The sequence below is a fragment of the Mixophyes fleayi genome, chromosome 2 (assembly GCF_038048845.1).
Source record: "Mixophyes fleayi isolate aMixFle1 chromosome 2, aMixFle1.hap1, whole genome shotgun sequence".
Taxonomy (NCBI): Eukaryota; Metazoa; Chordata; class Amphibia; order Anura; family Limnodynastidae; genus Mixophyes; species Mixophyes fleayi.
The window spans coordinates 182,919,085-182,944,250 of NC_134403.1; the positions used below are offsets into that span (position 1 = coordinate 182,919,085).

General features: G+C 40.7%; 1 protein-coding gene across 3 annotated transcripts in view; it reads left to right on the top strand.

Moving 5' to 3' along the window:
- Positions 1 to 25,166, top strand: part of RPH3AL (rabphilin 3A like (without C2 domains)) — a 260,901-nt gene that overhangs the window by 96,340 nt on the left and 139,395 nt on the right. For all 3 annotated transcript variants that reach the window (XM_075195060.1, XM_075195059.1, XM_075195061.1), the window contains exons 2-4: positions 7,670 to 7,752; positions 15,393 to 15,536; positions 17,106 to 17,235. In XM_075195060.1, coding sequence (XP_075051161.1) covers positions 7,676 to 7,752; positions 15,393 to 15,536; positions 17,106 to 17,235 — 351 coding nt within the window. In that variant the 5' untranslated portion in view covers positions 7,670 to 7,675. The remainder of the gene's footprint in view (positions 1 to 7,669; positions 7,753 to 15,392; positions 15,537 to 17,105; positions 17,236 to 25,166) is intronic.

Sequence of the window (25,166 nt, forward strand, 5' to 3'; positions counted from 1 at the left end):
CTAAGAAAAGCAATTTGTGAAACATTGTGATAAAAGGGGTAAAAGCAAAAAGCAAGGGTATTTTAAGAATTACCTCTTAGCAGTATTCCATATAAATAGACAAGTAGTGCAGAAATAGGCTGTGGCAGATGTTGCTTATTGCTGGGAGTAAAAGCAAGTCAAATGTAGTCCAATGTTTGTCTAACTGTGCAGTTTCGTCCACTTTGTGAGAAAATCCCACTTAGTGCAGAAATCACACACGTCTAACCCCACATACGTCTCCCCATAGAATGAAGCTAAGATGTAGTCAGTCTAATTTAGGAATACACTACAGATGTGCTAATTGGTCAGCTAATCAAAGGAAAAGCACAGACAACTGACAGACCCTGAAGGGCAATATATTCTTGTAGCCCTAATCATTTTTATGGCAAGCAGTTCCAACTTTGTGTATTTTACCTGTGTTCTTTAGCCGTGAGGAGTTAAATCTCTCTCTCCATGATTACCTACACCTGCCTACCTGGCTTTATATTCCTACCACATGCATTGCTCATTGATTGTTCCTGTGTACAGCTAATCTGGGCTGCAGCCTTATCAAGCCTTTTATATGAATGTTATACCTTAGCACCTTCCAGTATCTTACCATTGCCAGTTTAGCACCAGTTGTATTCAAGTACTGGTATCCAAATCTGTTTGTCAGAGACTGATCTGCATGGAAGACTGTCAAGTTGTTATTCTGTAAGCCTATGTACTTTATATTGTTGCTTTTGAGTTTACCTGCGCGTCTGTGATAGTGTGGCTCTCCTATAATGTTGTTCCATAACTGTTGTGCGCTATTGCTTGATATGTTTTACTCGCCAGTCTTTAAGGGCTCTGCTAACCTTTCCTTACATGTGTTAACCATAATAAATGTCATCATTATTTTGATTGGATGCATACAGATTTATCAGAGTATACTTTGTCCAGTAAATGGTCACACCTACAAGAATATATTGCCCTTCAGGGTCTGTCAGTTGTCTGTCTATAGAAAATATAAGTTATTTGTTGTCTGGAAGCACAAATGGTTCATGTATGAGAGTAGGAAGGCCATGCATGAATACCCCAAGGTATGGCACTCTTGGTACATCCCAGTTTGTGATTCACCCCCATCAGGACGATGATGATGTGTTTGGGATGAGGGACTTATGCCCCTTCCCCCACAATTCATGTGAGGTTGGGTACCAGCCCTGCTCAGCAATATTAGAGTAAATGAGGTTTGATCCCTTCAAAACATGTTGTTAATTACTAATGTGTTATTAATATGCTTCGGTGTTTAATTGCTTTAAGATGGTACATGGCCTCTCTTTTTCTGACATTCATGAGTTCACTTGGTTCACACGGTACAGATTTAAGACATTATCTTTGTTTTAGGTAGATAGCTGGCAGATGTGGTCAGAATTACGACACATGAAATGTCGGCAGGCTAAATGTCGAAACTTCTTATGTGTGGACCAATGGTAGTCATTAGTTAGGTTGAAATAATGGTGACAACATTTAAACAAAAGAAGATTACTTTGAGATTGACATAGATGAATTACAGACTTACCCTAGACACGGCTGATGTTAATTGCAACTAGAAAAGAACCCGGCAGTGGTATTCTCGTCAGTTAAAATGGCCACACTGAGATTGTTTTTTTTAAGGGTACAATGACAGCACCTAATGCGTCTATCATCTAATCTAGAAGTTAGCTCTAGGGTTAGGGTTACCATTAGGATTACAATTTGTCTTACATTTAGGATTAGGAGTTCCAAATTATAGACGCGGCAAGTCCTGCCATTGCCCTCTTAAAACCGGCAATTTCAGTGTGGCCATTTTAACTGACGAGAATACCACAACCGACTTCTTCTCTAATCGCAATGCTTTGCTGTTGTGGAAACCAGGAAGTGAGCAAAGATGTTAGCTTTGTGACCTTGAAATTTTCTGGTGTACCTGCTGTTCTTAGATTGTAATGTTTGTTACAATTCTCTAAAATCATTGACTGTCAGTAAATGAGCTGATTAACTTTATTTTTGTTTTGTAGTATTTATTGATGTGATAATGATTAAATGTAAGCAGTACATTAAAACAATCAGTGACAAAAAAGGTTTAGAAATCAACCTCATGGTTTTTATCCCATATAAGTGAAAGAATAAGTGTAGAGGAGCCAGAGAAGAAAGGAGGAGTAGAGAGAAAGGAAGGGGCTTGGGTGGTCTTCAGGGCTTCCCAAGAGTGGCTAGATGTCACCTGTTTGTAGAGAAGGGTATGGAGGTTTGGTGCAGGTTGCTACCCTGCCCAACGAGCCAAGTCAGGATGGCCTTGGAAAATGAGCTGAGATTAAGTACATGTCATGACTAATCTGTAGGAAGGTGTCCCCTTGAATTCCAGCCATTGGAGCCATGTGGCCGTGAACTTGGTAAATCTCTTTGACCTCAAAATCAAGAAGACATCCATAGCCATGTAAAGGTCAAATAGTGAAACCATTCTACCAATGCTGCATTGCTCAAATGTCGTAAGTAGAGATTTTTATATTGGGATATCAAGATTTCAGAGACGTTCAATAACCAGAAGTCGAGTCATCCCTGAACTGAATCTCCTAGGGTTTTTGTTGATAATTGGAGGACCTGGCTCCAGAAGGGTGTCTGCACCGGGCAGTCCCACCAAATAAGCAGGGGAGTGTCCATCCCCGAGCCGCACCTCCAGCAGGATCCCGAGACACCCAGGCACATTTTACTATGCTGGAACAGGCAGCGATACCACCTCGAGAGGATCTTGATCCGCGTTTCCACCACCAAAAGACTGGTATAACTAACCATGGTGAATAGGAAGAGACTTGTACATGCTTGTTCCTCATCAGTCCTTCACAGATCCTTGTCCTAAGATCCAGTATACACTGGGAGGGAGTAAAATGATTTGACAATGAGCGTAATATAGATAATAGAAATTGTGTATTTCAGTGGTTGGGATGCGCAGCACAGCCCCTCGAAGCTAGTTGGGGTTCTTCCCACCTCACCCCTGTTAGCTGCAGAGTGCCTGGTTTGGAGGTATAATCAAAAGCTAGAAGAGCGTAGTCCCAATAGTAGTTAGTAGTAGTCCCTGCAGGATTGGAAAGGCAGAAATATGACCATCTGACATCAAGTGACTGCTCCTGACAACTGTCCCTTGAAAGACAGCTGTGAGTGGGGGCGAGGTATATTCTAGTTTGCGTAGTCCATTTAGCTTGCTGGTCTGATGCTCAGTGCTCTGGTATCAGTGCCCTAACTAAAAGCCCCTGCTTGGCACTTTAGCTGCTATAGGCTGCTCCCGCAGTATGTTTTTTGCTAGATGACTTAGCTGTGCAGGAGAGGGCCATGTATTATTGTGGGTGCTTTGTGCTGATTTTTTTTCTGGCACTATGCGAAGGGAGTCATGGCCACCATCTTGGATTGCGACATAAAGGCCTTGCTTGCTATCTGGGTGAGATCCTACTGTGCAGGAGAAGGCCATCTATTACTGTGGATGCTATGTGTTCATTTTTTCTCGTATTCTCTTTTTATATTTACATATCCTTAACAGTGGGCCAAGTCCTCATTCTGAACCAACAGTACCCCATGCTTAACTTTAACCCAAGGCCAAATCCATTCTTAAACCAAAAATGTAATGCAAGCTCTAAAACTATACAAGTTCTACTAGTAAATGTAATGTACTTTTAAGACACAGTTGCAAATTACTTATTGTGTGTTACAAATGGGCATGGATGACCTTTAAAATGATCCTTGCTTTAGATAAACCAGTGCTTATAAAGCAGGCCAAGATTAGAACATAATGAGCTTAATGAACACTAAGGGCTACTTCCTATTTCTAGGCTACATGGATCCAATTATTCCCTTAGGATTTGTCCCTCCCCCAATAATCTGATGCGTTGTAAAGAGGAATATTTAAATCGAAAAAAAGCTTACATTATGGGGAATATTTTGTTATCACCATCCACCAGTGCCACTCCTCTCAACACGTGTGTGTGTGTGTGTGTATGTGTGTGTGTGTGTATATATATATATATATATATATGCCTGTAGTATATATAGCCTGCCTGTAGTACCACTGTACCACTGTACCACCATTCTACCAAAGGGGCCACTGTGGTACTTAGACTGCTATCTTACTTGCTAACGCTAGGCTTGTTACTCCAGGATGCTTAACACCTGTCCTTGGTCTCCAAAAACCTTCTTGTCCCACCAGCCTTTTCCAGATCGTTGTCAGGCTGGAAGAGCCACTGAACGCAGGAAACACCAATTGGTATTAGCGCCACTGAACTAAGAGGTGCGGAATCTAACGTACCCCTGGTGTTCACCAGGAACCCCCGCAAAGAGGTATGGGCTTTGCTGCAAGAGCTACGCTGGTCGCAGTCCACCTAGACAGCTACCAGTGTGGTGAAGAAGGGTCAAGAAGGTCTGTGTCAAACCAGCGGAGGCAGGCAGTGGAGAGATCCAAAGCGAAGTCAAAGAGGCCAAGGTCAAGGGTGACGAGAAATCCAGAGAATAGTCAGCAAGCCAGGGTCAATAACCAGATAAACACAGGAACCCGGAGAGGAGTCAAGGGAAGCCGGATCAAAACCAATTTCAGAACAGGAACAAGGAACGTTGGAGAACAGGGAGACCTGATACTCTGGCACCCTAATGGTACCAGAGTGAGATTTAAATAGAGGCTGCAGCCACCTGATAGGAGGGAAGGCTGGGCGGGCAGAAGTGCTACAGGAAGCGGGACGAGAAGTCGCACATACGCCCGACATCGGCAAGACGGTCGGGGATGCTGCATGCCTGCGTGACCGTCCCCGCTTCGTGGAGGAACAGCGGGGACTGACCATCGTCTGTTGCCTTTACATGTGTTGCTGGTCCTGTGTCCTATCCTGATTGATCTCCTGGTATTGACCTCTGCTCATCTCTCCGTTTTTGCACCTCTTCCTATGACCCCTGACTTAGCTTGTCTGTGACTTTGTACCTGTTTGCAGCTGTCCAATGTTTCACCTTTATCCTGCTGCAGAGTATTACCACCAATGCCTGCTTTCAGCTCTCTAGTGTTACAGAGGTCTAACCTGTTGCAGATTGGTACTAGCAGTCTCCACTACTTTGTGGCAAAGTCCGGCAGACATCCTGTGTCTGTTACCTTCAATGCCCTGCTCCGCAGACCGTTGCACCTTGTGTGTCATCTACACTACTTTGTGGTAAAGTCCTGCAGACCATCGCATTCTGCATCTGTTGTTTACTGAGTTCTCTTGCTATTTCTGCCATACCTTACCGTACTGCATCCTGAAACCTGTGTAACTAGTGTTTATTAAAAACCACTGCATTTACTATACTCTCTATGTGGTCATATTGGGAATCTTGACAACAGTCTTATTTATTTCAAATACCTGCCATCAATTGTCACTTTCACGTGAATACCTATCCTCTCTGCAGTAATTGGTTCTGAAAGGTTCAACTATTTTAAAACTATTTTAAAACTTTATTTCACACATGGACTAATATGTTTTGAACAAGAAAATACAAACTACAGAGCCATTTGATGTTGCATATTATTTTTTTTATTATATGCTTGATGAAGGTTTTTTTTTTTCCTACTGTTACTGTAATAGGTACATTGTGATACATTGGTTGTTTGTATCAATGTAACTACTTTTATTTAGTTATATTGCTTGGACATTTATAAAAATAGGTGTCCAGCACAAATACTGATATCAGAATCTAGCCCCAAAAATCTGATGCTTCTGCGCTATATTTATAATGTTGTTTGGAAGCTTAGAGAAATATGTCAGAGCAAAGGTAAAATGGTGTGGTACTAGGATGTAATCCATAAAGAATGAGAAAATGGTGCTTTGATTAGAAGCCCTAGTACAATGAGGGTTTTGGATAGAGATGCTCACTGACCCCAGTGAAGTGATTTTGGTTTTGGATCTGGATTAGCTTCGTGTTTTGGTTTTGGCAAATCCACCCTTGTGTGTTTTGGTTTTGTATTTTTTTTAGAAAAATTGCTAAAATATGCTAAAATCACATAATTTTCCACTTTTTTTGCTCCTACATTATTATTAACCTCAATGACACCAATGTCAAGTAATTTGCAGTCAATTTTGACCACTTCACAGGTCACATTATTATTTTCATACACTTTAGAACAAATACTGCAGCGACCTGGCTGAAAGCTAAGCGACAGAGCAATGACTCAAACACACGGCAGTTCCTACCATATCTAGGACACATTGGCACACAGCAGTGGCAGAAAAGAAAAGTCAGCAGAAAAGACCTAGTATTTGTATTTCAGCAATGACAGTCAGCAATGGGCGCTCTTCTCTTTAGGTGTATATAACACCATACACTTTTTTGTGCAAATTTAGAAGAAAAGCCTGCAAGGACTAGTAGTTTTATTTCTGCAATGTGAATTACCAATGGAGCTCTCCTTTCTGTGTGTTACCTATATAATACTGTAGAATTTGACTGCAGAATTAAATTAACCCTGTAAGCACTATTATTTGTAATCCTCTGCAATGAGATTTAGCACTGGAGCTATGGAGCTCTCCTGAATGTCACTGGTTACTTTCTTTAACACTGCTACCCGCTCCTCTTTCAATTCTATCTATTTGCCTGCCCAACTGCTCTACACTCTATGCTACCTCTTCTGTGTCCTTCTCTCAAATGGCGCTAGATTGCCGTGGAGGGCGGTATTTATAGATTCCAAAACTCCCGAGATCTGATGACGTCACAATGACGTTTTGCCTCGTTTTCGATTCCGGCCCGCCCATCTCTAGTTTTGGAAGACATTTTATAAACTCTGTTCGTTGCCTCCTGCATCATACTCCCAGCATCTAGAATTTAACAGACAGCTATTTGCACTGCTATTTTGGAACCCAGTGGTGACTGGTGAGTGACATAATGTGGGGCGCTTCACACACTGTTCTGTCTGGTTAAAGCAGAGTGTTTCCCCTAAACGCAAGCGATATCAAAATGGTTTGAGGCTTGTCCAATCCCAATGCCGAACATGGATAACCTTTAGCAATGAAAGATCTGACTTTAAATTGTTTTTGGAAGAAATATGATGCTTATGATCTTGTAAGAAGAGGACTGTTACAGTAATGCTCTCAAATGGGATAAGGACAAACTCCAGATACTGATTTACCTCTCTTTGCTTCAAATTTTATACATTTCTTAAGTTGTGTCCTATATACAATTGATTTTGTACAATTCAAGAAATCCATATAGCACAAACTCCACTGATCACAGTCACATCTATGGCTCGGGGTTTGGCTCTTGACCTTCTGTCTCCAGCAAATTAAATACAAATCAACCTTTATAGTGAAACGGAATTAATCATTTTTTGTAAGAAAGCCACTAAGTAGCTGTAATGAACATAACATTATTTATTTCTTTATAGTAAATGTTACCATTTAACAATTCTATATTCTGAATTACATCTAACCTTTTCATTTCAGACTTGTGACATTTCTAGGTTTTATTTGGGTTCCTTAATTTGATTTTATTACACAATCCAGCTTGAAAATTCACTTTTGGCTATAGACATGGAAATCGGATTTAAAATTAAAAGTGTACAATACAATTTGTTGAACAATCTGTACATGTGAGATTTACATATCTATTTTCAATACGTTATATATGTAATAATACATGACCATTTGCTTTTCCTTAACAGATAATCATGACTGATACAATTTTTGGAAATGGAACAGATAAGTGGGTGTGCCCTAATGACAGACAGCTAGCTCTCAGATCCAAGTAAGTTTACCAAGTTTCTGGCTGCAGTGTCATTCTACTTCTGCCTTATTGTGATGCTTCTTCAGTCTCTGGGTATGAGCTAAATAGTTATAAATAATGAATGCTACCAGTCTGCAAAAATAATGATTAATGATAAGAAAAAGGGTAACTTTGTTTTCAAGACTATAAAAGAATCCTTACTGACCCCTTTCTATGAAGCATTAAATACATTTTAAATTTATATGGGATGCGAGATTAATTGTTGTAAATGTTCAAAAGGGCTGTATACAGCCAACGTCCTGTCATCTGAACTTTCTCTATTATATAGTGCTGTGAGCATGAGCATACAAGTTGCACTGTGTCTATGTCTGATTTGTATTCATGTACAGGACATATCCACTGTCCAAAGAGCAGAGTGTTTTAAATACTGAGCTACTGGAATCTGCTCCTCATACTCGGGTCATTCCAGCCCCTGAGCCAGACCTCAGAGTGTCCACATTTATCAACGCTCCAGGTGAATGTCTGTATCACATGGTCATTGTCCTGACAAATTTACCATCAACCTGCACAACCATCAAAATTGCAGTTTTACTTGAATTTGTTCTCTGAAATTCTTGTCTTGTAAAACTTTCCTCTGTTCACCCTCCATTCTTCCTCTTCTACCTTGAAAGTTAGAGGGGGCTTTGCTTTCCCGTATCAGATATCTAAACTAAGAGTGGTTTCTTTTTAAAGTTTAAATTCAGTCTCTGGGTTGCACATGGGCGGAAGTGCTAAAAAGTGATGGGAGATTTAAGGTACCAATGGGGAACTTAAGCCAGGCAAACTGAATGAATGGAACACAATATATCAGATGGTGATACTTTGATAAAACGTACATAGTTATTCGTGTGTGAAGCGCAAAACAGTTGAGGTGCAAAATCTTCTTTAATGCCATGTATCAGGAACTCGGACAGAAGAAATGTGCAGTGTCACGCTATATGGATGAACACGATAGACTATATAAGGGAGGTGTCATTGGAATTGGTTCTAGAACAGGCAGATAAGCAGTAGCCTGCAATGTGTGAGTACAGAGCATGCTCCTCGGGAGTGTACAATAAGCAAACTCAGGGATTTAGAATTTCTCTCACGCACAAATGGAACTGACCATGGGAGAACCCAAATTTACACCAAAGCACATGAATTTGCAGAGCAAGATGGTAGCATTTGGGGAGAAGCAGACATTTGTAGTGGCTATGGGAGGAGTTGGGCAGGGTGAGTGTGCAACTTGCAAAGTGAGGAGAGGGCACACCAGTGCACTATGGTTTGCAGAGATTGAGATTATTGAAATTACATCAGATATGGAGAGGAAACTTTTAATGTCATTTGTGGAAAGGTACACAGCCATTTGCACTCCACAAAAGAACTTGTTTTTTGGACCAGCTCTGATCTATGGAAGATCTGGGATTGTCCTATTCTTTTAATGGGATGCAGTGTGCTCCTTACAGTTGCACTTTTGTGGAGAAATGCATGTCTAGGAGCACTTTCCCAATGTAAAGTAAATCTTCAAAAACACGGAAAATACCACATGTAATGAACAGGGCCTCTTAACAACATTACGGGCCCCCGGGCAAAGCAGTGCACCGGGGCCCCTACATATACATATATATATATATATATATATATATATATATATATATATATATATATATATATATATATATATATATATATATATAATGTGTATATATGTATATGTATATGTATATAGATATATAGAGATAGATAGATGTACTTGCTCAGTGACACTTGAAGGTTTTTTTGCAGGTTTTTTCTTTTGCAGGATTATATATTCTAATTAAGCCCTGCCTATGGGGCCCCCTTGCCTGTGGGGCCCCTGGGCACCTGCCCATCGTGCCCAATGGAAGAGATGGCCCTGGTAATGAAGACAGTCCAGATGTCCCATCACATTTATTATTAATTGAATCCATCCATTAGGTTAAACTGAACTGTATTTTAGGATAAAAATTTAATAGGTTAATTTAATGAAAGGAGCAGTTCTAAAATGATAAGATGGACTATTGTGGCGGGGGGGGCAGATTAAATTCAGCGCGAGCTGCCACTGAACATTGCCTCAATGTTCAGATACACATATTGCTGACGTGTATGGTAAGAAATCTGTGCTCGGTTTTCTGCCCACCTCTATGTGACTCGAGGAAAAAGTAGTGGACATTTCTGTTAAAACGTTGGTGCTATGTGTCTCCACGGACTGTTCTGGAGACCCGTCATGTCACCTCATGCTGAATTGAATCTGAATTGAATGGGCAGCACGGTGGCTAAGTGGTTAGTACTTCTGCCTCACAGCGCTGGGGTCATGAGTTCAATTCCTGACCATGGCCTTATCTGTGTGGAGTTTGTATGTTCTACCTGTGTTTGCGTGGGTTTCCTCCAGGTGCTCTGGTTTCCTCCCACACACCAAAAACATACTGGTAGGTTAATTGGCTGCTATCAAAATTGACACTAGTCTCTGTCTGTCTGTTTGTGTGTGCATGCTAGGGAATTTAGACTGTAAGTTCCAATGGTGCAGGGACTGATGTGAGTGAGTTCTCTGTACAGCGCTGCGGAATCAGTGGCGCTATATAAATAAATGATGATGATAATGCCCCATGAACTGAACAATATAGCTATTTCTTAAAACATAAAGGTCAAGCAGCAGAAGTGACATGGTGGTGGTCAGCTTTAGGCAGCAACCATTTTGTCTCACATTCAAGCTTCCTAACTGAACAATGTTTTACAAACAGGGAAGTATCTCATATAAATGAGTTTATTGATGCTGATTTAATTAAATTGATGCAGTTGTTTTCAAATTGCAAAATGTTTTCTTTACCAAGGAATTTAAAAGGTCAACTATTTCTCTATTTACATAACACTCAGTAAACTAGATTATGTCAGTTGAGGCTTTGCAAAATATTATTTAAAGGAAAAGATAACAAGATACTGAGTGGCCACTTTATTCTGAGGCAAATAGGTAACCAACTCACTATTAGTTAAATGCAGTGAATAGACTAAAATCATCCTAATGTAAATTGATATTGTCATTGAAAGTGTGACACATAGATACTGACCCATATTAATGCCAGTGTATCAATAGCTGTTATAAATTAGCCTGATGCTAATTAGCTACTTTAACCACAGATGCTTAACTGGATTGAGATCTGGTGACTGGGTTTACCACTGAATTCACTCTCCTGTTCCTGGAACCATTCCCAAATTATCCCAGACTTCTGACATCATCTGGCTGAAAAAAATGACTACTGGGTACTCTGCTACTAAAAGGGATGCCTACAAAGTAATTTACTGGATTTGCATGATGTAGTGTTTTTGTTATATATATTTTTATATTATAAGATGGTGCAGATAATAGGTCCACTGAATCTGTGAATAGTGAGTTGTGAAATGACAGTGTGATGATATATCAGACTTTGAATAGTTGGAATTATATTTTAAGCAAATTTATATCCGAACAGTTATATATTGTCCGTTAGTTCCCTTTTTTATTGAGTACTTACACTCAGAAAAAAATAAATATAGGAAATATGATGTCCATTCACTTACTTTCCCATTCCATTTTTCATAACGCCACCTGTAAATGTCCATTTCGACCACTGCGTATGATAATAATTTATTAAAAATGTTTTGACACTGCATACCTAACCAGTAACTGTACCCTGAATGGAATCTATGAAAGTCTAATCCCTTGTAAGCTTGGAGGGAGTCTAGTCTACATACTGTGATTAATTCAACAGAGACCTAATTCACTGAGCGTATTTGGAAAGTTTAATTTGATTGAAGTTGTGGGAATATTTTTAATATTTGACTGTGTATATTGGCTGAACTAACAGTTCATGCAGACTGGAAGCTACCACAGAGGAATATTCTTTGCTTTGTCACAGCATACTAATCAGGTTGGTGTTGAGGATGAGGGAACTAAAGTTAATTTTAATTGCAGTACGTGTTGATGTAATGAAGTTCAAAAGTGTTATTTACTCACGTTATTCATAAATGAAAAAAAAACTTGGCAAGACAATTTGCGGGAGCATTCAAGTAAACATGAACTTTTAAGACTGCCTTCAATCTGTCTACCTGTGAAAAGCCCTACATACATATCATAAACAAACTAGGAAACATATTTATTTGTTCTTAATATGTTTGAATTGTCACCAATGAGGAGTTGTTCAACCTTGGAATCTGCAGTAGCGAAAAAATGTTAGTTGCCCACTACACTCAGTCATGAGCTCCACTCCCTGAACACACACACTCCCCTTAAATACTACGCCAAAGAATCTGGCCTTGGGCATTTTAACTCCACCCCTGTATTTGGCACACGTTCTGGTATGTCTGTCACCATCACTATTGTACAGTTGTTACTGCCTGCAAGTTGGGTCAAACTCCAGCATTTTGTATTTCAACCACAGGACCACCATTGGTTGGAAATTATTTGAGGGAATTGCCATTCTTGTTACATCCATGACACAAAATTGAGTAAAGTAAGTGGTGTTGCTATTCCTGTGTAAAATTGCAGCTCTGCAGGGCTAAAGCACCTTTGGAGCTGCATTAAGCTTTGATTTATGCATTTTGAGTCCAGACACATTCAATGTGCATACGTTTGGAAGCAATATGGGTTTATTAGCAAAAAAGCAGCAGTTTGTATAGGCAGAGAGAGTGTAGTGAAGGCATCTTAATATAAGCAGTATGAGGCTAATTAAAGCATCATTTTAGAAGAAAAAGTTTTATATCCAGGCTTTCAGTTCCACTGAGCATAATAATATATATTTACCTTATATTTACCTGACTCTTAAGGTATGTGTGGGTTTCGTGTTCGAGTGCTCGAAAAAATAAGTGAGAAAAAACCCAAATAAAAAACGTGCACAGGGTTGCGGATTCAGACCCTCCTCAAAAGAGGAAGGGTCCCTTGATCCCGACCCCCGGATCCATAAGAACCCTTAAGGGGCAAGGGTCTTCAGACCCCCTTCGCCGCAAGGCTAGGGGGGTCCCTTTTGCCAAGGATTTTACCCCTTGGCACCAAATCTTCTGCTTCCCCCCAGAAGGGGAGACCTCAGAGGGGTTCAGGGAGGTGGGAGCCACTGGGACCACACCACCTCCCCTAGATTGTCAGGGGATCAGACCCATAAGGGAAGCCGCACACCCATTCAATCCAAGTGAAAAAAACATAAAAATAAGTCCGTGACAAAACAGTGAAGAAAATAAATAGTGCCGTGCAAAACGGCCCCAGCATTTCGGCTGAGATGTTAAGAATTATTCCTGCCTGGAAAAAAAGGCCGGGGCAAGGAAAGGTGGTAGCTGAAAGTGAGATTGTGCTCAGTGCCATCGTGTCAAGTGAGGGTGACCAGTCCCCAGGTGATTTCTGGCACCCCTGGGTCACCACTCCAGGGGCACTATCCCAAGGCTTTCAAGCTACCGGCCATCTGGCCAGACCAAGCTTTCCCATGGCCCTTTCAGGTGCAGGATTCCCTACTCAGACAGGTACTCACTTGATCTTAGCCAAAAGGCCGAGAAGTGAGTTTGCAGGAGATTGCTATATGCAATCCACACCTCTAGGTGCATCATTTACCCATCACCAGAGTTTCAAGCACTAAGGAGTCTATTTATAAAGACCCGCCATTAAGGTCATAGCGATCAAAATTGAATATTTTGTGGTCCAGTTTAATAGAAAATGTCGCTGGGGCTGCTGAGTGATACTCAGCTCCCTGACGATACTGGCTGACAGCAGTAAGAGAACTTTTACCACTTCACCAACCAGTCCAGAGGGTTTCTGCACATATGTGAGACAGCATGTCAGCTGGGCTTCTAGTTCCAGATTGAACAAAATAAAGTAATAAAGTTTGTTTTGTTTTTTTAAAAAAGGAAACCCCCCAAACTTTATTTAAAAAGCAAAACAGGAAAAATGCTTTATTTTACTAATAAAGCGTTTATTCCCTTGCCTGCCTCCTGGATCTTAATAGTAGTAAAGAGTGGCCGCTACTGCTGCTAACCAGTGTCACAGGATTCAGCTGTCCTGGGAATAGATTCATAGTAAATTGCATCAATAACAGATTTTCTTTCACTGATCTAAAAATATAATGGAATTAATGCATTTTTATGGCATTTTGTGTGCTTAATGTTTTTTCATGGGTGTTACAATGGAGGTGGTATAAAGAGGGAGCACAGTATATTAGTGGTCATAGGCATGGCCGCCATCAGGGGGGTACTGTTGTACCAGGCCCGGGCTCACCAGGGGGCCCGGTACAACAGCTCAGCAAAGACTTACCTGGGGCCCGCCGCTGATCCCTGCTATTCTGTCTTCAGCCTGGCTGTCACCGTGACAGCCAGGCACCAGGATCCGATCGCAGGGGTGGAGGAATCATTCCCCCTGCGATCATGTGATCTGTCACAGGCAGAGCCACAGCCAGGCTGAAGACAGAATAGCGGAGACCAGCGGCGGGCCCCAGGTAAGTATGTGTTGCTCATGGGGGGGGCGCACATGGGGGGGGGGGCACTCATGGGGGGGGGGGTGCCCGGATGGCACGGGGGCCCATACTGGTCCCGATTTTTTCTGAAGGTGGCCCTGGTCATATGTGAAAATGTTATGATATTGGCACTGGCTGCTAATAGACGAAAACCTAGTGCTGTAGTCTATTGCAGTGCTGGGGTTGCATTTCCTGTACTGAACTGCATAGTCGCATATAGGGCCTGATAGAGTTGAGACATACACCCGTTTGTGTTGCGTATCTTTGCAATTTTTTGCACTGCCCATGCTCTGAAAGTGAACTACTCAAATACAGCTATACAGAACTGGGGTAAGTGTATCAAGCTGAGAGTTTTCCAGCGGGTTTGAAAAACCAATCAGATTAATTTATTTAGTACATTCTACAAAATGAAAGCTAGAATCTGAATGGTTGCTATAGGCAACATCTCCACTTTTCAGACCTGCCAGAAAACGCTCAGCTTGATACATTTACCCCCTGGAATGTTTTGAAACTTGTGACTCCTTACTCCTGAAGAGGGGGAGAGAAGGGGTGATCGGGCAATTGCATACGGAATCAGCCTGGGATGTAGTCGGAGATACGACTGAAAAAGTGGGTTTTTTTTTGCAGGTGTTCAGGGGCAGGTGTAATTAGCAGATGATGATGATGAATAGCCGAACTAGCAAACCACTTGTAATTAGAGGTTTGCAAATGATTTTAGTAGTCGCTCAACCTTAGATTAAGATTTGCTGAGTGTGTTGTAGTAATGATGAACAACTTCCTGACATGCATACAATTTTTTTTTTTTTAAAGTTTAAATGATGCTTCATAGCAATTGACTTTACAACATATTACATTTTCACAAGTTGAACGTAAGTGTCTGAAGGCTGTGTCTTTTGTCAAGCGGACGCATCTGCTACTGATTCAGACCTGGACACAACTTTAACTCTGAATACTGCGTTCATACACTTGCTTGCAGCTTTTTCAATCATAAGTTACGCTTACACTTGCATTTCACTCTGAATCAGGCCCTTCGTGAACAACTGGCTGGAGTACACAATCAGAAGTGCAAATTATAGCTGCAAAACAGAATTTAGTCTAAAATGCAATGCATTGTGGTTTTGTTTTATCTTTTACTGAGAACTTTTCTTTAAATTACAGGCTGCAGACAGGATGGTCAGTACACACCTATCAAACAGACAGGCAGAGGAAAAATCAATGTCTTAACCAAAATGAAATAGAATCAATTGTACAAGTCATCAGAAGAGCTGAGAAAGTGGATACCCTGGAGCAGCAGAGAATTGGGTATGTCTGGGCTTCCAGGGTTAAAATGTTACCTGCTTCAACAACACAAAAAAATGTATCCGTACTTATTTGTAAATTTTATTGAAAACCAAAAGATCTAAGTATTTTTATGATCTCCATGGGCAAGAGATTTTTAACTTTGTGCAGTTCTAGTGTAATTGCTGTAAATGTAAATGATATGTTTCTGGCTCCACATAACCTTTTATCCTCCACATAATTGTATTTTATTTTCAGTTTACAGATACATATCCAGCATGGAAATGTGCTGTATGAGTTTTTAGAACAGTTACTGATAAGAAATTCCTTTTATTAAAAGCAAAGTTCAGATGAATTCATCATAGAGCAAACTGACCTAGAGACATCATGCCACTTTAAGTTCGATTCCACCTCGAACTCTCCCATTTGTTTTTTTTTAAGCCTGTGTCAAAATAGGAAGTTCTCATCTTGTATTGTTCAAGCCAAACGCAAGTGTAAACGCTACTCAACCACATCTGAATGTGTTTACAATGTGCGCTCTCTGAGATGAATGTAAGTTTTCAACTGCATTGACCTGTCTTATGAATTGAAATGGAACACAAAGCCTTAAAAATAACGAAAGGCAACACAAGTAAGGCTTGTAAAAACACAAATATATGTAGTCTCATTTGGTACACCAATTTTTATTTTCTTATATGTTTATATACGCTTACATTGGTAAAATAATGAATTTAATGCCAGTGGGTATGTTGCCTTATTTAGATGTATAGAAAAATCATACACATACTAGATTAGTATTAAAATCAACAAATGCCTATGACCCCTAGTAATTTACTGGATGGTTCTTAAATTGTACCATAGAATATCTATTCTTTTGTGACTCTGCTTGCCTTATATACCTACTTCAAGTTATATCATTTCCTCCAATTTCTTTGTTGACAGAGTGAGGTATTTGACAGATGTTTTAGTTTGTTTTGTTAATTCGTTATAGGCCAACACTTAGGGAAAAAAGTTATACAGAGCACATTGATTTAACCTTCCCAGTAATGTGTCTTATTGTGCCATCTTCTGGCAGAAAAATATATTACATTTTAAAATCTCATTTTTTGTTTTATAAAAGCTTAATAGTTCTTTAATGATAACCAAAGCTATATATTTAGTCTAAAATAGTTGTCATTTTAGTTTGTAGTGATCACAATTTATGTTAATATCATTATAAACATATATGTAATCACTTTCTTTTTTTTAAAGGACCTAACCATTTAAATCAAGTTTCATATTTAAAATCATTTTTTTCTCAAATTTGTATTTTTCAGTGATAATTTATAGAGAATCCACAAGCTTATGCTTTCATACAGGAAGGGAGGATTATGGGATGCATTGCTCATTCTGATTTTAATAGAAAAAGGAGTAATGGGGCATTTCTTCATACATAAATGCATCCCTCCATATCTCCTGCAATAAACATCTTCCCAATCGTTAGCTTGATGTTAGAAAATGACACCATATGATCTCTAGCATGTATCTCATTCTTACTATATCACTTAAATCCATTTTTGAAATGTCTTTATGGTCCCATGTTTTTGCTTGTAGACGCCTAGTTGAGAGATTAGAAAACATGCGGAAAAATGTGATGGGAAACGGGATGTCCCAGTGCCTGTTGTGTGGGGAGCACCTTGGACTACTGGGCACCACTTCTGTCTTTTGTCAAGACTGTAAAAAGGTAATTTGATTTGCAAACATTTCATGACTTTGGTTTCATCATGCGAAGGTAAACGAAGGTCAGTTTAGTACTTCAGTTGTACATGATATATCTAAGTACATCTATAGATGTGTGTGTATATATGTGGGTGTGTATGTATATATATACATATATGTATATATATATATATATATATATATATATATATATATATATATATATTTGCGTGTCTGTGTGCGTTTACCATATAGCCATATATGACGACCAGTGTAGTGCCCTTACTTTATATTTATTGCATAATGTAATTTGTAATCTATATTAGGGCTCAAATCATACGAATTACATATATAGTATATGTATTTTATGCACTGTGCATCTTTTAACAAACCCTACCTTCAACCCTATGAAAATGTTATGTTTTTATTTTCAAAGCACAAACTCAAAATTAGTTTGCTTTTATTGTGGCCTTATTTTATATTACAAAAAATCTTAACAGAAATAAGAAATTTCCATTTACATAAGTATTTAATTCCTGTGTTGTATCAGCAACCCTGTTTAAAAGCAACAGCCAAAATACGTTAAAAGTCCCTTACAATTGACTTTCAGAATTGAATAATACATATAAAAACAGCCACATTTTCTGGATAAAAACCCCACAATTAAGGGATCATTATTTCAATTGTGACTCTCTTTAAGACAGCTGTGAAAATGAAGACTAAATAGCATCCTAAATAAGTTAGAGGTAAAATAATACCTATGCATAAATCGGGAAAAGAATGCAAATAGTGGGCACTGTTGGTTCAATTATCAGGAAGTGTAAGTTTTGTCAAACCATCCAGATTGCGCCTATAACATGTTGTCCCTCAAAACCCTGTTAAAAATGATTATATTTGAATGATGTTAATTAAGTATACATGTAATAGTAGCTGTAGAATGAATATAAATGACTTCCAACTCCATAAGAATCTTCCAGAGCCATACCTACAAGGCCAGCCCAGATGAGACCCTGGATGAAAAAGATCAGATTTAAGAATGATTGACTTGTCATCATTGTAAACCATGCCTTTCTCTGTACTGTGTTGAAACTATCTGTTCATAGGAAAACTTTTTAGATTGCATTTATGATTGAAGCAAGATATAATGTTATATGCGCATGCTCTTATATTTGTAAATCCTTTTATATCTTTTTGATATTCTTGGTTCTGTTGATATGAACATTGTTATTGCTTTAATAACCCTCTGATGGCCTCTCTGGCTTCTGTCCCAAATCTCCTTCGTGATTGCACAATCACATTGAAGGAGCTACAGAGTTCAGTAGCTGATACTGGATTAAATATACAGCATTCAACCATATCAAGAGTTCTGCATAACACTGGCCAGAAAAGAAGCCATTGTTCAAAACTAACCCTCTAAAAACACTCCTGAAGTGTGCCAAAAGCATGAGGGATCAAGTTAGGTTTGGCCTATGTATATTGCTTTCAATTTGTCCAAAAAAACTCTAATACTGCCCACACATTTACAAAACACCATACCTACACTGAAGTATGGTGGTAGTAGCATTATGCCATGAAGCTGCTGTCTATCAGCATGAACAGGGCATCTTCTTAATATAGAAGGAAGAATAGATGGTGCAAAATACAGGGTCATACTACAAAGGAAACCTATTTTCAGTGTACTAGAAAACTGGATCTTGGACAAAAGTTCATGTTTTTTGCAGGATAATGATCCCAAACATAAGGCCAAACTAGGGATGAGCGCACTCGGATTTATGAAATCCGAGCCCACCCGAACGTTGCGGATCCGAGACAGATCCGGGTATTGGCGCCAAATTCAAAAGTGAAACTGAGGCTCTGACTCATAATCCCGTTGTCGGATCTCGCGATACTCGGATCCTATAAATTCCCCGCTAGTCGCCGCCATCTTCACTCGGGCATTGATCAGGGTAGAGGGAGGGTGTGTTAGGTGGTCCTCTGTGCTGTTTAGTTCTGTGCTGTTTAGTTCTGTGCTGTTTAGTTCTGTGCTGTTTAGTGCTGTGCTGTGCAGTGCTGTGCTGTGCTGTGCTGTGCTGTGCTGTGCTGTGCAGTGCTGTGCTGTGCTGTGCTGTGCTGTGTTCTGCAGTATCAGTCCAGTGGTGCTGTGTGCTGTGCTCTGTCCTTCTGAGGTCAGTGGTGCTGCTGGGTCCTGTGCTGTGTCCTGTTCAGTCCAGTGGTGCTGTGTCCTGTGCTCTGTGCTTCTAAGGGCATAGTTATTTCCCCATTATTCCCAAGTTTTTAAAAAATAAAAAAAAAGTAAAAAAAAATAAAAAATTAGAAATTAAAAAAAAAATATATAATTATAACCAAATGTGCAAAACCAATCCAGCAGTATAAGTCCATTGGTACTGCAATATTACCAAGTTCACACATTCTGCAGTATCAGTCCAGTGGTGCTGTGTCCTGTGCTCTGTCCTGCTGAGTTCCGTAGTGCTGCTGGGTCCTGTGCCGTGTCCTGTTCAGTCCAGTGGTGCTGTGTCCTGTGCTCTGTGCTTCTAAGGGCATAGTTATTTCCCCATTATTCCCAAGTTTTTAAAAATTAAAAAAAAGTAAAAAAAAATAAAAAAGTAAAAAAAAAATAAATAAATATAATAATTATAACCAAATTTGCAAAACCAATCCAGCAGTATAAGTCCATTGGTACTGCAATATTACCAAGTTCACACATTCTGCAGTCTCAGTCCAGTGGTGCTGTGTCCTGTGCTCTGTCCTGCTGAGTTCCGTAGTGCTGCTGGGTCCTGTGCCGTGTCCTGTTCAGTCCAGTGGTGCTGTGTCCTGTGCTCTGTGCTTCTAAGGGCATAGTTATTTCCCCATTATTCCCAAGTTTTTAAAAAATAAAAAAAAAGTAAAAAAAAATAAAAAATTTAAAAAAAAATAAAATATATAATAATTATAACCAAATTTGCAAAACCAATCCAGCAGTATAAGTCCATTGGTACTGCAATATTACCAAGTTCACACATTCTGCAGTATCAGTCCAGTGGTGCTGTGTCCTGTGCTCTGTCCTGCTGAGTTCCGTAGTGCTGCTGGGTCCTGTGCCGTGTCCTGTTCAGTCCAGTGGTGCTGTGTCCTGTGCTCTGTGCTTCTAAGGGCATAGTTTTTTCCCCACTATTCCCAAGTTTTTTAAAAATTAAAAAAAATTAAAAAAAAATAAAAAATTTAAAAAAAAAAAAAAATATATAATAATTATAACCAAATTTGCAAAACCAATACAGCAGTATAAGTCCATTGGTACTGCAATATTACCAAGTTCACACATTCTGCAGTATCTTGTGCTACATATAATGGAGACCAAAAATTTGGAGGATAAAGTAGGGAAAGATCAAGACCCACTTCCTCCTAATGCTGAAGCTGCTGCCACTAGTCATGACATAGACGATGAAATGCCATCAACGTCGTCTTCCAAGCCCGATGCCCAATCTCGTAGTACCGGGCATGTAAAATCCAAAAAGCCCAAGTTAAGAAAAAGTAGCAAAAAGAGAAACTTTAAATCATCTGAGGAGAAACGTAAAGTTGCCAATATGCCATTTACGACACGGAGTGGCAAGGAACGGCTTAGGCCCTGGCCCGTGTTCATGACTAGTGGTTCAGCTTCACCCACGGATCTTAGCCCTCCTCCTCCTCCCCCCCCCTACAAAAAATTGAAGAGAGTTATGCTGTCAGCAACAAAACAGCAAACAACTCTGCCTTCTAAAGAGAAATTATCACAAATCCCCAAGGCGAGTCCAAGGGTGTTGGTGGTTGTCAAGCCTGACCTTCCCATCACTGTACGGGAAGAGGTGGCTCGGGAGGAGGCTATTGATGATGTAGCTGGCGCTGTGGAGGAACTTGATGATGAGGATGGTGATGTGGTTATTGTAAATGAGGCACCAGGGGGGGAAAAAGCTGATGTCCATGGGATGAAAAAGCCCATCGTCATGCCTGGTCAGAAGACCAAAAAATGCACCTCTTCGGTCTGGAGTTATTTTTATCCAAATCCAGACAACCAATGTATGGCCATATGTAGCTTATGTAAAGCTCAAATAAGCAGGGGTAAGGATCTTGCCCACCTAGGAACATCCTCCCTTATACGTCACCTGAATAACCTTCATAGTTCAGTGGTTAGTTCAGGAACTGGGGCTAGGACCCTCATCGGTACAGGGACACCTAAATCCCGTGGTCCAGTTGGATACACACCAGCAACACCCTCCTCGTCAACTTCCTCCACAATCTCCATCAGATTCAGTCCTGCAGCCCAAGTCAGCAGCCAGACTGAGTCCTCCTCAATACGAGATTCATCCGAGGAATCCTGCAGCGGTACGCCTACTACTGCCACTGCTGCTGTTGCTGCTGTTAGTCGGTCATCTTCCCAGAGGGGAAGTCGTAAGACCGCTAAGTCTTTCACAAAACAATTGACCGTCCAACAGTCGTTTGCCATGACCACAAAATACGATAGTAGTCACCCTATTGCAAAGCGTATAACTGCGGCTGTAACTGCAATGTTGGTGTTAGACGTGCGCCCGGTGTCCGCCATCAGTGGAGTGGGATTTAGAGGGTTGATGGAGGTATTGTGTCCCCGGTACCAAATCCCCTCGAGATTCCACTTCACTAGGCAGGCGATACCAAAAATGTACAGAGAAGTACAATCAAGTGTCCTCAGTGCTCTTAAAAATGCGGTTGTACCCACTGTCCACTTAACCACGGACATGTGGACAAGTGGTTCTGGGCAAACGAAGGACTATATGACTGTGACAGCCCACTGGGTAGATGCATCCCCTTCCGCAGCAACAGCAACAGCTGCATCAGTAGCAGCATCTACAAAATGGCTGCTCATGCAAAGGCAGGCAACATTGTGCATTACAGGCTTTAATAAGAGGCACAACGCTGACAACATATTAGAGAAAATGAGGGAAATTATCTCCCAGTGGCTTACCCCACTTAGACTCTCATGGGGATTTGTGGTGTCAGACAATGCCAGTAACATTGTGCGGGCATTAAATATGGGCAATTTCCAGCACGTCCCATGTTTTGCCCACACCATTAATTTGGTGGTGCAGCATTACCTCAAGAGTGACAGGGGTGTGCAGGAGATGCTTGCGGTGGCGCGCAAAATTGCTGGACACTTTCGGCATTCAGCCAGTGCCTACCGCAGACTAGAGGCACATCAAAAAAGCATGAACCTGCCCTGCCATCACCTCAAACAAGAGGTTGTGACGCGCTGGAACTCCACCCTCTATATGCTGCAGAGGATGGAGGAGCAGCAAAAGGCCATTCAGGCCTACACAGCCACCTATGACATAGGCAAAGGAGTGGGGATGCGCCTTAGTCAAGCGCAGTGGAGACTGATTTCCGTGTTGTGCAAGGTTCTGCAGCCATTTGAACTTGCCACACGAGAAGTCAGTTCCGACACTGCCAGCTTGAGTCAGGTCATTCCCCTGATCAGGCTGTTGCAGAAGCAGCTGGAGAAAGTGAGGGAGGAGCTGGTAAGCCATTGCGATTACACCAAGCATGTAGCTCTTGTGGATGTAGCCCTTCGTACGCTTTGCCAGGATCCGAGGGTGGTCACTCTTTTAAAGTCAGAGGAATACATTCTGGCCACCGCGCTCGATCCTCGGTTTAAAGCGTATGTTGTGTCTCTGTTTCCGGCGGACACAAGTCTACAGCAGTGCAAAGACCTGCTGGTCAGGAGATTGTCCTCTGAAGAGGACCGTGACATGCCAACAGCTCCACCCTCATTTTCTTCCACATCTATGGCTGCGAGGAAAAAGCTCAGTTTTCCCAAAAGAGGCACTGGCGGGGATGCTGATAACATCTGGTCCGGACTGAAGGACCTGCCAACCATTGCAGACATGTCTACTCTCGCTGCATTGGATGCTGTCACAATAGAAAAAATTGTGGATGATTACTTTGCTGACACCATCCAAGTAGACATGTCAGACAGTCCATATTGTTACTGGCAGGAAAAAAAGGCAGTTTGGAAGCCCCTGTACAAACTGGCTCTATTTTACCTGAGTTGTCCCCCCTCCAGTGTGTACTCGGAAAGAGTTTTTAGTGCAGCGGGGAACCTGGTCAGTGAGCGGCGAAGGAGGTTGCTTCCTCACAACGTTGAAAAAATGATGTTTATAAAAATGAATAATCAATTCCTCAATGAAGTACAGCACTGCCCTCCAGATACTACAGAGGGACCTGTGGTTGTGGAGTCCAGCGGGGACGAATTGATAATGTGTGATGAGGAGGAAGTACACACTGTAGGGGGAGAGGAATCAGAGGTTGAGGATGAGGACGACATCTTGCCTCAGTAGAGCCTGTTTAGTCTGTACAGGGAGAGATGAATAGCTTTTTTGGTGTGGGGGCCCAAACAAACCAATCATTTCAGCCAAAGTTGTTTGGTAGGCCCTGTCGCTGAAATGATTGGTTTGTTAAAGTGTGCATGTCCTATTTAAACAACATAAGGGTGGGTGTGAGGGCCCAAGGACAATTCCATCTTGGACCTTTTTTTTTTGCATTATATGACCAATCAACAGTCGTTTGCCATGTTCAAAAAGTAAAACCAAATTTAAAAAAATACAAGAAATTAAACCAAAAGTAAAATGCCGTGTCATAATTTAAAACAAGAGGTATTGACGTGCTCTAAAACTACTGTATTGTTGTTTATATTTTATAAACACTACACTTGAAAGTTTGAGTCTTTCAATAAAAAAGTAACTGTCCATTGCACGAATATTTGCAACAGGGACAATTTTAGGGTTAAGAAAGTCAACTAATAACACTTCGACGCTGTCTGTCTTTATAAACACTACACTTGGAAGTTGGAGGAGGTATTGTGGCCCCGGCACCAAATTTACTACCGGGGCCACTCCACTGTGCAGTCCATATTTAGGTGTATCAGATATTAAACAACGGTGACAGTTGATGCCCAATTTTTTAATTATATTGTGGCCTCGGTACCAAATTGTGTACCGGGGCCACCACACTACGCAGTCCAGATACTTGTTTGGTGAAATTCAGACCAGTTGAGGGTTTTATTATTATATTGTGTGGACCACTCTATCTATACCACACTACAACTCTATACCACTCTATTTCATACTTTAATTCTATTTCATACTTTAATTCTATTTCATACTTTAATTCTATTTCATACTTTAATTCTATTACTAATTACCATAAAGAGGAACAAAATAAACCAATTTTACCAAAAGTATAATATGACTTAGACTTACAAACACTACACTTGAAAGATCGTGCCTTTAAATGAAAAAGTCAGTCTTCATTGCACGACTATGTGCAACAGGGACAGTTTTTTGGGTTTACAAAGTCAAACAATAACACTTTGACCCTGTCTGTCTGGGATCTCAATGACAAATTGTCTGTACCATGTTTGGAGGAGGTATTGTGGCCCCGGTATCAAATTGGGTACCGGGGCCACCCCACTATGCAGTCCAGATACTTGTTTGGTGGAATTCTGACACGTGGAGGGTTTTTTAATTATATTGTGGCCTCGGTACCAAATTGTGTACCGGGGCCACCACACTACGCAGTCAAGATAGATAGATGCGTATTGCGTATCATAGATAAAGTACATTCAGTGGTGTGGGGCAAATTGAAAAATATTCAAAATGCACTGACATTATCAAAAACAAGAGGTTGTCACACGCTAAAACTCCAACATGTATATGATGGAGAGAATGGAGGAGCAGCCGTATGTGTAGTGTAATGCAGATCTGTTGAAGGTTTTTTATATATTTTATTGTGGTGCCCAGTGCCCACTCCTCTACGCAGTCCATGTACATTTATTGGTGCGAATCATAAAAGTTCAGGGTTTTTAATATATATTGTGGTGACCCACTCCTCTACGCAGTCCAGGTACAATTATTGGTGCGAATCATAAAAGTTCAGGGTTTTTAATATATTGTGGTGACCCACTCCTCTACGCAGTCC